Raw genomic sequence first — 16,400 nt, forward strand, 5'->3', positions numbered from 1 at the left:
TCTGTTCTTGGCCTGTCTCCTCCCTTGATAACTGTGCAGTCCATGCCTTGGACTCTTCTCTTACTCCAAGTGCCTCTCCAGGCAGGATGTGGAGGGAGGGGCAGAGGGCGAGGGACTCCTAGACGATTGTAAGAGATGCAGAGCTTCAAACCAGTTCCCCTCCACTGATGGCCACACGCCCAGCTCGCTTCCTTCTCCCTCCAAAAGCGACACACAGTGAAGCCTGCAACTCCAATGAGTGTCTGAGTTGAACCAGATCTAATTATCCCCCATGTAAGAGATTTGGGTTCACAAAGGAGTCCAATGGTGAGTGCTTTTCCCTGGGTGAAGTCAGCCACTGACACTCTCACCCCTAGAAAAAGGTGTAAATAGCACAGAGAGGAGTGGCCAGGCTGGCCTTTCCCACGTACTGCATGCATGTGTGGTCTAATGGAAAACAATTAGATGTGTCCATCTAATTGTTTGCACATTCTGAATGCTCTCAGTTAAAATTCCCGTCCGATGCTTGAATGTTTCCAGGGTTTGCATCCAGGCAAGGTGGTGGGAATCGTTTTTTATAAGAGAGGCTCCGTTTCAAAATATGGGCTCTGCCACCCTCCACCACCGTATAAGGTTTAACACGAATTAGAGTGAGCGTGTGAGTTAACATGTGCTGTAAGCAGACTGTAGCTTGTGGACTCAATTCTATAAACCACAAAGCTTTTCAAAAAAAGATATATGGTAAAACTTTTGAAACTCCGGTCCTGTGATGCAGAACACTGCTGTACTTATCACCAGGAAGAAGTGGATGAAGGGACACATAAGAGAATATGTCCCATAATGGGAGTTCCAGAGAGTTCTGTGAATGACACTGTTGGGAGAACGTGTACAATTTAGTGTGCGTATGTGTGGACTAACTTCGGGAATGCTTTTTGAGGAAACACTTGCATGCCTTAAAAGGGCCATCTTTCTAACAAGGTAGAGTAATTCAGACGATAGTTGCCATTTCTCCAGGATGATGAATCTCAGAGATCCATTTGCTCATTCATTCATTCACTAAATATTGTGTCACACCAGCACGCGCCAAACACTGAGGTGATGAGGATTCACGAACGAGAAGAAGGGAAGAACCTCTGTCCTTGTAGACCTTGCATTCTAGCAGCCTCTCAGGGACAGATCTCTTAAAGAGATCCCACTGGGGGTCCGTGCTCTAGATCCCCAGTCAAGCCCTCTGAGGTGCTGCACAACAGTATCTGAGCCACTCAGCACATCCTTAATATCATCCTGCTGACACCATGTGCCTCTTGAATGCTGCAGGGATGCCCCAGAGTCTTGTATTTTTCCTTCCTTCATAACAAAGAGGAAAGAGCTGCAACTTCCCCTTTCTTAGCAGCCATCAAGTGTCTCATCTTGTAGGACTGGAAGAAACCAGCTCCTTTTCCCTCCAACTCTGGATCCAGCCTTTTCTTTCTCAAAGTTCCAAATACTTGTTGCAGGTTGGGGGCGGGTTGGGGGGGTGGTAAAAGAAGGGAGGATGTGCCCTCATTTCAAATAGGTGGGAGCTTCAGCTTGGGCCTCGATTTCACTAAATGAATCTGATGGGCAGACCCAGTCTATGCGGTCTCTAAAAATTATCCCCATCACAGGATCAGGTGAGACAAAAGGTAAAATAAAAGGCAGAATACTGTTAGCAAACACAAATGCTGAGTACAAGTGCACCTGGTTGAGACTTGCAAGGGAAAGGAAAACCAACAGGGCCATCTGAGGAACAAGCCCTTCTTCAAGGCCCAGTGCAACTTACTTCTGCAGGTTTTCTGATCTGGATTCAGGGTAAAGCCTTTTAAGCAGCGGCAGGAATAGGAATCATCTGTGTTAACACACTCGTGCTGGCATCCATGGTTAGGTGAGGCACAGTAGTCTATCTCTGAAAAGAAAGAAAACTCAGAGTGATGAACAAAACTAGAAATCTAGCATAGAAAAGTCAAAGGATTTGCAGTCTTAACTTTTCCTAAACGAATACATTCCCATGACCGCAAACACTCATGCCACAGAGGGATCTCTCAGTGAAGGTATTTCCATGTTTAGGGATACAGCCTCCCAGGAAGAGAACTTTCTTGACATGTTACAAAATGTTTATGCTTTGTGAAGATGCTTACTTTGTCTTGGTTCATGTCAGAGCCACTAAAATGGAAGTGTGTGACTGGGTGTCGGTTGTTGTGCCACAGGCTGGGAAGAGAGAGCTTAGCTGAATATTTTACTGAACTTACGCAATTAAAATAATGAAATCTTCCCAAAGTCAAACTTTAAACCACTTAACTGAGTGAAACACTGAGCCAAATAGGATAAAAATGATATCCTGGGAAAAAGAAGGCCTGGGAGTGAAAGGCATATTTTGAGGGCAAAACACCTCCCCTGTTACGTCACTGGTCTCATCTACACTTAAATCATCTCAAGGCTTCACAGTCAGGGAATGTGATCTCTAGGTCCACATTAATTTAAACCAAAATATTCAGAAACAAAGGTCACATGGAATTTTTAATAGTGAAATTTTACTTGTATAAGTATTTTTTAGATATGGATTAGGACTGTTCTACTGACAGGTCTGCACCAAGTACTTTGCTGTAGTGGAACTTGGGTGCGTTGTCTAAAATGGCTTGAAATAAGTGGCCACTGATGGGGTCTTAGAAGGTGTCTTTTTGTTTTAATGAGGATTTTTATTGTTTTAAGGAATATATGAACTACATCTATCATTTTCCTAATGAAGCATTTGGTATAAATGAGTTTTCCCAGCCTGTACCAAAGGAAACGAAACGAGTAAGAGAAAGGCGTACAATATTCTCAAAAGAAAAAACATTGAGAAAATGCCAATTCTTCCGAATTTAAAGTCATGGAAAATTTTAAACATATATAAACAAATGAACTGAGTAGTATAATAAATCCACGTGCATATCACTCGGCTTCAAGAGAATCAATCTACAGCTGACCTTGTTTCCTGTATACTCCCATCCCCCATGCTAAGATGCCATATTACTTGAAAGCAAACCCCAGATGTTATATCATTTTGTCCATAAATATTTCATAATGTATCCTTAAAGGACTGGAACTCTTTAAAAAATATAACTGCAATACCACAATCACATATAAAGGTATTTAAAAAGACTTTTTATTTGGAAATGATTTTAAACTTACAAAAGTTGCAAACATAAAAATACAAGTAGATAGGTACAAGAAACACCTATATACGCTCTACCCAGATTTATCTATTGTTAACATTTTATCCCATTTGCTTTATCATTTGCTTATCTCTCTGAACTATTTGAGGGTAAGTTACACATATCACCATCCTTTTTCCTTAAACACAGTGTGTGCTTCCTAAGAGGAGGGATATTCTCTTATATAACCACAGTGTAGCCATAACTTCATAAATTTACATTTATACAAGACTTTTATTTAATCTACCATCCATATTCTAGTCTTCTAAATTCATCTAATAATGTTCTTTGTAGCATTTTTCATCCTCCAGTATAGAACCCAATAGAGGGTCAGAGATTATATTTAATATTCATGTATGCTTAGCTTCCTTTAATCTGGAACCATGCTGTCTAATGTGGCCATTTAAATTAAAATGGAATGGAAACAACCTAAATGTCCATCAACAGATGAATGGATAAAGAAGGTGTGATGTGTGTGTGTGTGTATATATATGTACACACACAGTATGAAATGTTATTCAGCCATAAAAAAGAATGAAATAATGGAATTTGCAGCAACATGCATGAACCTAGAGATTATCATACTAAGTGAAGTAAGTCAGAAAGAGAAAGACAAATACCATATGATGTCACTTATATGTGGAATCTAAAATATGACACAAATGAACATATCTATGAAACAGAAACAGACTCACAGACATAGAGAACAGACTTGTGGTTGCCAAGGGGGAGGGGAGGTGGGGAGGGAAGGATTGGGAGTTTGGGATTAGCAGATGCAAACTAGTATATATAGGATGGAAAGCAACAATGTCCTACTTCATAGCACAGGGAACTATATTCAATATCCTGTGATAAACCACAATGGAAAAGAATATGAAAAAGAACGTGTTGATATATATGTATAACTGAATCACTTTGCTGTACAGCAGAAATTAAATACAACATTGTAAATCGACTATACTTCAATAAAATTTTTTAAAAAATTAAAATAGATTAAAAGTAAATAAAATTTAAAATGTAGTTCCTCAGTTGCACTGGCCACACCTTAAGTGCTCAGTAGCCACAGTAGCTCCTGACTCCTATGTTGTATGTGGCAGATATAGAGCATTTTCACTATCACAGAGTGTTCTATCCAGTAGCAACAGTCTAGAAACACTTCCACAGCCTCTCTTTGTGTTTTATGACATTAACATTTTAAAATAAAACAGTCTCCCCTGCTCATTTTTAGTTTTATTGATGTACAATTGACAAAAACCAAACTGCACATATTTAAGATGGACATTTGATGTTTTGACATACATACGTGCCCATGAAACTATCACCACAACCGAGATAACTTACGCATTTCCCTCAGATGTTTCCTCAAGACACTTTCTAATTCATTCTTTCCTACTCCCTCTGCCCCCAAATAATCGTTAATCTCCTGTCAAGATAAATTAGTTTGGGCTTCCCTGGTGGCACAGTGGTTAAGAATCCGCCTGCCAATGCAGGAGACACAGGTTCGAGCCCTGGCCCGGGAAGATCCCACATGCCGTGGAGCAATTAAGCCCATGTGCCACAACTACTGAGCCTGCACTCTAGAGCCCACGAGCCACAACTACTGAGCCCGCGTGCCACAACTACTGAAGCCCGTGTGCCTAGAGCCCGTGCTCCACAACAAGAGAAGCCACTGCAATGAGAAGCCCGCGCACTGCAAGGAAGAGTAGCCCCCACTCGCCGCAACTAGAGAAAGCCCGCATGCAGCAACGAAGACCCAACACAGCCAAAAATAAATAAATAAATAAATAAATTAAAAAAAAAAAAAAAAAAAAAAAAAAAGATAAATTAGTTTGCATTTTCTAGAATTTCACATAAATGGAATCATACAGTTGTGTTCTTTTTGGTCTGGCTTCTTTCATTCCTCATAATTATTTTTAGATTCATCCATGTTCATGTGTATGTCAACAGTTTGTTCTTTTTTACTGTAGAGTAGTATTTCATTATATGGATATACCACAATTTATTTGTCTATTCACCTGCTGGCGGGATTTGAGTTGTTTCCGGTTTGGGGCTATCACAAATAAAGCAGCTATGAACATTCATGAACAAGTCTTGGTGTAGACATATGCTTTCTTTCTTTTTTTTTTTTTAATATTTATTTATTTATTTATTTGGCTGCATCTGGTCTTAGTTGTGGCATGCAGGATCTTCATTGGGGCATGTAGGATCTTTAGTTGCAGCATGAGGGATCTTTTAGTAGAGGCATGAAGGATCTTTAGTTGTGGCATGCGAACTCTTACTTGCAGCATGTGGGATCTAGTTCCCTGACCAGGGATCGAACCCGGGACCCCTGCACTGGGAGCATGGAGTCTTATCCACTGGACCACAAGGGAAGTCCCATAGACATATGCTTTCATTTTGAGTAAACATTTAGGAGTAGAATGGCTGGGTTGTATGGTAGATGTATTAATTTCTTAAACATTCCCACCAGCAGTTTATGAGAGTTCCAGTTGCTCCACATCCTTACCAACACTTGGTAATTTTAGCCCTTCTGGTAAGTACATAGTGGTTATTTCATTGTGGTTTTATTTTGCATTTCCCTCATGACTAATGCTGTTGGGTATATTTTCATATGCTTATTTTCCATCTCTATATTTTCTTTAATGGAGTGTCTGGTCAAATCTTTTGCCCATTTTTATTAGGTTGTTTGTCTCCTCACTAAGTTTGAAGAGTTCTTTAAATGTTCTAAATACAAATCCTTTGTTGGATATCCATTTTGCAAATATTTTTTCCCAGTCTGTGGCTTGCCTTTTCATTTTAGTAATAGTACCTTTTGAAGAACAAAAGTTTTAATTTTGATGACGTTCAATTTATTCATTTTTTATTTTTATAGTTTGTGCTTTTTGTGTGCTCTTTAAGGCATCTTTGCCAAACGCAGGGTCACTAAGATCTTTTCCTATGTTTCCTTCTATAATTTTTATAGTTTTCAATCTTACATTTAAGTTTAAAACCCATTTCAAGTTAATTTTTGTATGTAGTGTGAGGTAAGGGTCAAGTTCCTTTTTTTTTTTTGCACATGGCAATCCAATTGTTCAGCACCATTTGTTGAAGACATTATCCTTTCCCCCATGAATTGCCTTAGTACCTTTGTTGAAAATACTTTCACCATATATGTGTGGGTCTATTTCTGGACTCTGTTCTGTTCCATTGATCTATACTTCATCTTTACACCAGTACCACACTGTCTTGATTACTGTTGCTTTATAATTGGTATTAAAAATCAGGTGGTTTAAGTCCTTCAACTTTGTGTATCTTTTTCAAAAAGGGCTATTTTAGTCCTTTTCATTTCTACGTATGTTTTAGAATCAGCTTGTCAATTTCTACAAAAAAAAAGCATGCTAAGATTATGATAGATAATACTGTGATTTATATAGATTAATTTGGAAAGGACAGACATCTTAACAGTATTAAGTCTTCTGATCCATGAATATATCTATTTAGTTAAGTCTTCTTTAATTTCCCTTAGCAATGTTTTGTAGCTTTCATTGTAAAGGTTTTCACATCTTTTGTCAAATTTATCCCTAGGTGGTACATATTTTTGATGCTATTACAAATAGCATTTTAAAATTTAAATTTGTGATTTTCCATTGAAAATATATAAAAACGGACTTCCTTCATGGTGCAGTGGTTAAGAATCTGCCTGGCAGTGTTATACAGCAGAAACTGACACAACAATGTAAAGCAATTATACTCCAATAAAGATGTTAAAAAAAAAAGAATCCACCTGCTAATGCAGGGGACACGGGTTCAATCCCTGGTCCGGGAAGATCCCACATGCCGCGGAGCAACTAAGCCCGTGCGCCACAACTATTGAGCCTGCGTGCTGCAACTACTGAAGCCTGCGCACCTAGAACCCATGCTCCACAACAGGAGAAGCCACCGCAATGAGAAGTCCACGCACCGCAATGGAGTAGCCCCCGCTCGCCGCAAATAGAGAAAGCCCGTGCACAGCAAAGAAGACCCAAAGCAGCCAAAACAAAACAAAAAACAAAAAAACAAATGAATGGCAAAGAAAAAAAGAGGGAAGGAGGACATATAGAGTAAAAGAGACTCAGTTTAAAAGAAAAAAGAAAGTATATAAAAAATAATTGATTTTTGTATATTGACCTTGTACCCTGCATCCTTGGTAAACTCACTTAATAGTTCTAGAACTTTTCTGTAAATTCCGTTGGAGATGTTGCCTGTTAATAAAGACGGGTTTTGTTTGTTTGTTTGTTTGTTTTACTTAATCATATTTTTTGTATAGAGTTTTCCATTTTTAATATTTGTTTAAACAAAAAAACATCTTTTATAAACAAACCCAGCACAAGGCCAACAAAAAGTCTAGGGTTGCCCCTTACTGGGTATCAGGGTCAGGCCTGCTCCCTTTCTTAAAGGAAGTGGGGCTTTTTGCCCTTGGGCATCAGCATAGGTCCCTGTTCCTAAGCACCAGAATTGGTTATGAACAGAGAAACCAGCCCTGAAATGTGTTACTTAATCATTTTGATTTTACATTTGTATTTGTTTTCTCTTATGCTGAAAGTATAGGTACAAAGTGACATTAACATTATATATATTTATTGTATCATATATTTATATGTGTATATGTATAATTTCAAAATAAGAAAACAATTCTATTATTAATGCTAATACTACTGGAAACAGTTAAAGCTCTTTTGTTTTTCGGATATCTGCCACTTGGAATGTAAAGTCAACATATTCCCTGCCTGTCACTTAAAATAATTCTCTGGGTGATTATGCTAACAACCTCATATACAGTTAGGCTCATTTGCTTCAATTTGTTCTGCAGACAATTCTCCAACACCAATTTGGAGCCCTGTAATTTAATTCAATTCTGACACTAACTACCCAGAGTTAAAATCCAGTCTCACAAGGTAAAGTGTAAGGTCCCCAGTAAGACTGCCCTTACTTCAGATACCAGCCTGCAGTGGGGTCCCCAGGCCACCTTCACTTCTGCATAGCCACCTACAATTTTGGGGTCTCCCACAACTCACTCCTTTCAGGAATTTATTAGAATCACTCACAGAACATAGGAGAGTGCTATACTTAACAATGACCATAATAAAGATGCTTTTAACTCTTCCTTTCCAGTCTAGGTTTCATTTCTTACTTCCTTTTTTTCTTCATTATTACAATGGCCAGAACCTTACAGTCCATGCTAAATAGAAGTGGTGAGAGTGGGTATCCTGTTTTGTTCCTCATCTTATAAGGAAAGCATTCAGTCTTTCATCATTAAGTATGATGTTAGCTGATAGTTTTTTCACTGATGCACTTTATCAGATTGAGGCAGTTCTCTTCATTCCTAGTCTGCTGAGAGACTTTTTTTTTTTAATAGTAAATGAATGTCAGGTCTTGTCCAGTGCTCTTTCTGTATCTATTGACTTGGATCATATAGTTTCTGCTTTTTAGTATGTTAATGTTTTAAATTTCATTTGAATGTTAAATCATCCTTGAATTCCTGGGATAAATCCCACTTGTTCATGAGGTATTATCCTTTTTGTATATTGTGGAATTTTATTGCTAAAAATAATTAAAGATCTTTTGCATCTATTTCATGAGGGATATTTGTGTGGTTTTCTCTTTTATTTTGGCTGCACCATGCTGCATGCTGGATCTTAGTTCCCTGACCAGGGATCGAACTGGTGCCCCCTGCAATGGAAGCACGGAGTCTTAAACACTGGACCACCAGGGAAGTCCCTGGTTTTCTTTTCCTGTAATGTCTTTTTCTGGATTTGGTATTAGGATAATGCTGGCCTTATAGAATAAGTTGAAAAATGCTCCTTCCTCTACTGTTTTCTGGAAGAATTTGTGTAAAATTGGTATTTGTTCTTCCTCAAATGGTAGAACTTGGTAGAATTTACCAGTTAAGCCAACTAGCCCTGGAATTTTCTTTGTGGGAAGGTTTACAAGTACAAATTCAATTTCTTTTAATAGATAGAGGCCTATTCAGATTACCTATTTCTCCTTGAGTTAATTTTAGGAGTTTGTGAATCCAACAACACATAAAAAAGATCAGACACCATGACCAAGTTGGCTTCATCTCAGGATCACAAGGATGTTTCAACATACGCAAATCAATCAGTGTGACACACCACATCAACAAAAGAAAAGACAAAAACCACATGATATCTCAACAGATGCAGAAAAAGCATTTGATAAAATTCAACATCCATTCATGATAAAAGCTCTTACCAAAGTGGGTATAGAGGGAACATATCTCAACATAATAAAAGCTATTTATGACTAACCCACAGTCAACATAATACTCAATGGTGAAAAGCTGAAAGCCTTCCAGCTAAAATCTGAAACATGATAAGGATGCCCATTCTCATCACTTCTATTTAACATAGTACTGGAAGTCCTAGCCAGAGCAATCATATAAGAAAAAGAAATAAAAGGTATCCAAATTGGAAGGGAAAAGGTAAAATTCTCATTATATGCAGATGACATGATACTATATACAGAAAACCCTAAAAACTCCACACAAAAGCTACTAAAACTGATAAACAAATTCAGCAAGGTAGCAGGGTACAAGATTAACATACAGAAATCAGTTGCATTTCTTTACACTAACAATGACATATCAGAAAGGGAAAGTAAAGAAACAATCCCTTGGGGACTTCCCTGGTGGTGCAGTGGATAAGACTCCATGCTCCCAATGCAGGGGGCCTGGGTTCGATCTCTGGTCAGGGAACTAGATCCAACATGCATGCCACAACTAAGGAGCCAGCGAGCTGCAACTAAAGAGCCCATATGCTGCAACTAAGGAGCCGGCAAGCCGCAACTAAGGAGCCCGCAAGCTGCAACTAAGACCTGGTGCAACCAAATAAATAAATAAATATTAAAAAAAAGAAAGAAACAATCCCTTTTAAAATTACATCAAAAAAGAAAAAATACTTAGAATAAACCTGACCAAGGAGGTGAAAGATTTATATGCTGAGAACTATAAAACATTGATAAAGGAAACTGAAGATGATTTTTAAAAATGGGGGGGCTTCCCTGGTGGCGCAGTGGTTGAGAATCTGCCTGCCAATGCAGGGGACACGGGTTCGAGCCCTGGTCTGGGAAGATCCCACATGCCGTGGAGCGACTGGGCCCATGAGCCACAATTGCTGAGCCTGTGCGTCTGGAGCCTGTGCTCCGCAACAAGAGAGGCCGCGATAGTGAGAGGCCCGTGCACCGCGATAAAGAGTGGCCCCCACTTGCCACAACTGGAGAAAGCCCTCGCACAGAAACGAAGACCTAACGCAGCCAAAAATAAATAAATAAATAAATAAATTTATTAAAAAAAATCAGGTAATTTTATGGTATAGTATAAAAAAATGGTACAAAGTTTTTGGAAAATAATTTTGTAATATACATCAAAAGCCTTAAAAATGTTAATAGCCTTTGACTCAATAAATTTCCTTTCATGTTTTGTTCCTAAGAAAATGATCAGAAATGCAAAGATTTATATGCAAGAACATTTATCACAATACAATTTGAACAGCCAAAAAAAGTGCCGAACAAACTGTGATACATATATATGATAGGATATTACGCAGACATTAAAATGTTTTTGATAAAGTTTAAATGACAGGTGAAAATGCTCATGATTTAATGTTATACTCCATGATCTCAACTCTATAAAAATATATACATATGCATTAAAAAGAAAGACCAGGGCTTCCCTGGTGGCGCAGTGATTGAGAATCTGCCTGCCAATGCAGGGAACACGGGTTCGAGCCCTGGTCTGGGAAGAACCCACATGCCGCGGAGCAGCTGGGCCCGTGAGCCACAACTACTGAGCCTGCGCGTCTGGAGCCTGTGCTCCGCAACAAGAGAGGCCGCCATAGTGAGAGGCCCGCGCACCGCGATGAAGAGTGGCCCCCGCTTGCCACAACTAGAGAAAGCCCTCGCACAGAAACGAAGACCCAACACAGCCATAAATAAATAAATAAAATTAAAAAAAAAAAGAAAAAAGAAAGACCAAGAGAAATGTAGCAAATCAATATTAACAATGGTTATTGCTGGGTGATAAGATTACAGATCATTTCATTTTATACAATGTTATTTCTATACTATCCAGTTTTCTACAATAAGTCTACATTACTTTTGTAATTAGAAAAGGTGTTAAAAATAAATATACACATACATAATTGTGAGACTAGTTGCCATGGAAAATGGCAGAAATAAAATAGAAAAAAGAACGGTGTGGGAGGTGCCCAGTAATTTGGAGAAGAAAATAATCAGGGAACATTGCTAGGAACAATATGTATAGCTTCTGATGTCTATACCTGACACACAAGATATAGGCAAACAAACAAAGCCTGTTTGGGAGCTCAGCATAGGGGAGTGACCATGAGCTCCCAGGGATCACTGGAATTTGGGGAGATGATAGGAAGCGAATGTATGACTGTGGAGAGGGCAAGCTGTATGAACTGTGGACCACAACAACACCTGCCTCACCATCTCTCACTCTAATCTAGTCATATGGACTTTCTTGCTGTCCCTCAACACTGCCAGGCATCACAGTTTCTGCCTCAGGGCCTTTGCACCAGTGTTGTTTCCTCTACTTCAAAAGTTTCCTCCTTCCCTCATCTGCTTCAAGTTTTTGACCAAATGTCACTTTCTTGTTGAGACTTGTAATCCTTTGTTACCCTGCTCCAATAGAACGTACGCTCCATAAGTACAAGAGGTTCTTGGTCTGTTTTATTTACCACTGCATTCCCAGTATCTACAAAAGTATCTGGCATATAGTAGGCGATCGACAGGTATTTGTTGAATAAATAAATGGTTACTGGTATTACTCTTAATGGAGTGTTTTGTGAAAGTTTAGATGTGTAAACACTGCCCACTAAGAACCAACAAGGAGTCACTAAGAACAGAAGACAGCTCGTGAACCCTCCTTGATGCTTCTGGCCAGGCTGTTTAAACACTTCCCTCCAGGAGGATCTCAGCTCAGACATTCAGCCAGTTATGAACTCAACCAATGATTCTTTCATCCAGCACACATTTCTCCATCCAGTCTATGGGGCATGGGGATCTCTTTAGCAAATTGATGGAGTGTCTGTTAGAGTCTAGATAGTTGCTCCCACATTTTCCATGCTTGGCTAGTCTACTAAATGAAATAAAATTATTCTGATGTGACTCATTCTTAGTGAACAAGAAAATGTGAGAAGCTTAATGTGTCCTGTTGGTCTCAAAGTGCAAGGAAGTAGTGATCAGCTCAGTGTAAGGAATCACTTTCTAAGAGTCAGAGCTGTACAAAGTGAAATGCACTGCAGGGGGTGTAGTGAGTGTCCTGTCAGTAGGGGTATTCAAGTGGAGGCTGGATGATGACACAGTGAGGATATTGTAGGATGGGTGGTTGGGCTAGAAGTAGGTTGAACTTGGAGGTCTCTTTCAACTGAGAGTCTTTTTTTAAAGAAAACACATTTATTTTCTTTTCCATGATCGTTTATCACAGGATATTGAATATAGTTCCCTGTGCTATACAGTAGGTCCTTGTTGTTTATCCATTCTATATATGGATCTATATATATGGATATATATATGGATATGCACCTGCTAATCCCAAACTCTCAATCCACCCTTCCCCAACCCTCCCTCCCCCTTGGCAACCACAAGTCTGTTCTCTATGTCTGTGAGTCTGTTTCCATTTCGCAGATAAGTTCATTTGTGTCATATTTTAGATTCCACATATAAGTGATACCGTATGGTATTTGTCTTTCTCTTTCTGACTTACTTCACTTAGTAAGATAATCTCTAGGTCCTTCCGTGTAACTGCAAATGACATTATTTCATTCTTTTTTATGGCTAAGTAATACTCCATTGTATAAATGTACCACATCTTCTTTATCCATTCATCTGTCAATGGACATTTAGGTTGTTTCCATGTCTTGCCTATTGTGAATAGTGCTGCTATGAACATAGGGGTAACTTTTAAAATTATAGTTTTGTTTGTATATATGCCCAGGAGTGGGATTGCTGGATCATATGGCAACTCTATTTTTACCAACTGAGAGTCTTTTTTTCATGCACACAGGTCTTACAAAAGCAAGTGGCATATTGCAGGCTGTAAGAAGATACTGGGGCTCAGCAGGTTAACAACAAGCTGGCCAGGAAACCCAAAGACTGACACATTCTAGTTCGTCTATCGCTGATGCAGTAAAAAATTATTTCCTATGTCTGTGTTTCATTTTTAATGCAAGTATAAATATTCATTTGGTATTTTGTGAAAGCACTCCTATTTGAAAAATAAGGATAGAAATGTCAACCAAGTTATCAATGGAGGCTGAAAAATAATGAGTATAACGATCTCAAAGCCAGTAAGTAATAAACAGCAAGATGTAAAATACGATGTCGACAACTGCCTTTACTCAACATTACAGGTGTTAGATGATTAAGCATTAGACATGAAACCCACAGTCTCCTTGATACCAAAGACACAAATCCCTATCTATCTCCTGAAAAGACCTTGAGCATCTGAGAATGTTCTCGTGCCAGCTCAGGAGTAATGGTGTCTATGGACCTCTAAAAATCTTGTCCCCATAAGATTCAGCAATTCCACTTCTAAGTATATGCCCAAGAGCTGAAAGCAGGGACTTGAACAGATACATGTACACCCATGCTCATAGCAGCATTGTTCATAATGACCAAGAGGTGGAAGCAACACAAGAGGATGAATAAATAAAATGTGGTGTATACATACATGGAATATTATTCAGCCTTAAAGAGGAAGGAAATTGTGACACATGCTACATCATGCATGAACCTTGAGGACATTATGCTAAGTGAAATAAGCCAATCACAGAAGGACAAATATTGTATGATTCCACTCGCACGAGGTACCTAGAGTAGCCAAATTCATAGAGACAGAAAGTAGAATGGTGGTTGCCAGGGGTGGTGGGGAAGAAAGGGGAGGCGGGAATTATTATTTAATGGGTACAGAGTTTCAGTTTAGGAGATGAAAAAGTTCTGCAGCTGGATGGTGGTGATGGTTGTACAACAGCATGGGTGTACTTAATGCCACTGAACTGTACACTTAAAAATGGTTACAATGGAAAATTTTATATTATGTATAGTTTACCACAGTAAAAAAAAAAAAGTCTTGCCAATATTTTGCAAATTGATGGCACCTGCATATTTCTACCCTTCTCCCCTCTAGAAAATATTCAGATGGATTTGTATGGGATGCTTTAGAGTAAAGAACTGAACACTACTTACATACTTTAATTATATGATTTGTTCAGGAACATAAAGCTCTATTATGTACATTTTGGTTTAATCATAAATTAATCGTGCTTGGTATATTACATTGACAAGCCTATATTTTTTAGACAATAATTGCACACTTACTAATTGGATTAGCTTTCAAATATACTTTTGGTTAAAAATAGAGACTCAGGGGCTTCCCTGGTGGTGCAGTGGTTAAGAATCCGCCTGCCAATGCAGGGGACACGGGTTCGAGCCCTGGTCTGGGAAGATCCCACATGCCACGGAGCAACTAAGCCCGTGCGCCACAACTACTGAGCCTGTGCTCTAGAGCCCGCGAGCCACAACTACTGAGCCCTCGTGCCTAAAGCCCGTGCTCTGCAACAAGCAAAGCCACCGCAATGAGAAGCCCGTGCACCGCAACGAAGAGTAGCCCCCGCTCACGGCAACTAAAGAAAGCCCGCACGCAGCAGTGAAGACCCAAGGAAGCCATAAATAAATAAATAAATTTATAAAAAAAAAAAAAATAGAGACTCAAATTTAAGGAACTGAGTTTCTTTTATTTCATTTTCTGCAAGTTGATGAGGAATGGGAAAAAATTGTTTTAAATCTCTCAACATCACAGCAGCAGCCAGGCTCTGACTTGGCTGGAAGCTGATGTGATACCTCATTAATTAAAAACAGGATCCCTGCCTTGATTCTGAGCTTTCACCTCCATCCTGTGTTTCTGTCCTCTTAACTGGTCCCTATTTCTCAGTTTGTGGTCCTGTTTTTGTCAGAGATCTGGAGCATTCCCAAGTGCCTTGGTTCTTACAACTGAACTGCCTTATTCCCTACTCTCACAGCCTTCCAAGTCCTCCCGGGGTGGGTTTCTATTCTCTTGCCAGCCCCCTCCCCAGGTCTGGCTCCCTGCCCTGCCCCCAAGCATAGCAGGAAGGGGACCCTTCTAGGGGACTCATCTCCCAGAGGCTGATTGCCCAGCACTCTTCTCTGCCCACACATTGGGGGGGCCCACTTCTGGGTCTTGACCCCAACAGGGCCCAGAGACAGCTGAACCGCCAGGCTCCGTGCCTAGCTGGTGAGACCTCACAGCTGGACCAGTCCCTCCCCGGACTTTCAGCCGGAACTCCTCTCCCAGGTCCCCTGCACAGCACTATCGACTTCTAGGGTCTCCTTGTTTGTACTGTCCTGGGGCTTGTCACTCTCCACATCCCGTGAGATTCTGGACAGGTGACATGTTGATGGTGAGGCTCTGGGAACAGGGGCTGGAGGGTGAGGTCAGGCGACCCCAGCCAGGGCAGGAGTGCTACAGAGGCAGGAAGGAGACTGGAGAGGGTGCATGTGTCCCTCCGGGCCTCGTCCCAGGGCGGCAGCCGCATCCCCACCTCTTCTCGTCCAGCTGGCCTCCTCCTTTCCTTAACGCCTACATGAGTCTTGTCTGTGTCACCCTGGGAGCCTTTGGTCGTATAACACCTTGCAGGTGACTGAGCTGCTCTCGGTGGCGTGTGTTCCCAAGCAGCCTCCAGCGGAAGTCTTGAATTTTGAATTTTTTAGGCACTGTTAAACTTACCCTGGGCACGTGGTATATGCTCAATAGATCCCAAGTTAAAGTCTTTTTTTTTAAAAATTATTTATTTATTTATTTTTTGGGGGGCTGTGTTGGGTCTTCGTTTCTGCGCGAGGGCTTTCTCCAGTTGTGGCGAGCGGGGGCCACTCTTCATCGCAGCGCGCGGGCCTCTCACTATCGCGGCCTCTCTTGTTGCGGAGCACAGGCTCCAGACGCGCAGGCTCAGTAGTTGTGGCTCACGGGCTTAGTTGCTCCGCGGCATGTGGGATCTTCCCAGACCAGGGCTCGAACCCGTGTCCCCTGCATTGGCAGGCAGACTCTCAACCACTGCGCCAGCAGGGAAGCCCCAAGTTAAAGTCTTTTTTTTTTTTTTTTTTTTTTTTTCACAAATAGTTTGTTTATTTATT

At 40.2% G+C, this 16,400-nt stretch overlaps 1 protein-coding gene across 3 annotated transcripts in view; it reads right to left on the reverse strand.

Annotated features, from left to right (window-relative positions):
- Positions 1 to 16,400, reverse strand: part of MATN2 (matrilin 2) — a 159,247-nt gene that overhangs the window by 36,581 nt on the left and 106,266 nt on the right. For all 3 annotated transcript variants that reach the window (XM_036830498.1, XM_036830496.1, XM_036830497.1), the window contains exon 7: positions 1,781 to 1,903. In XM_036830498.1, coding sequence (XP_036686393.1) covers positions 1,781 to 1,903 — 123 coding nt within the window. The remainder of the gene's footprint in view (positions 1 to 1,780; positions 1,904 to 16,400) is intronic.

This window comes from Balaenoptera musculus, chromosome 17 (assembly GCF_009873245.2).
Source record: "Balaenoptera musculus isolate JJ_BM4_2016_0621 chromosome 17, mBalMus1.pri.v3, whole genome shotgun sequence".
Taxonomy (NCBI): Eukaryota; Metazoa; Chordata; class Mammalia; order Artiodactyla; family Balaenopteridae; genus Balaenoptera; species Balaenoptera musculus.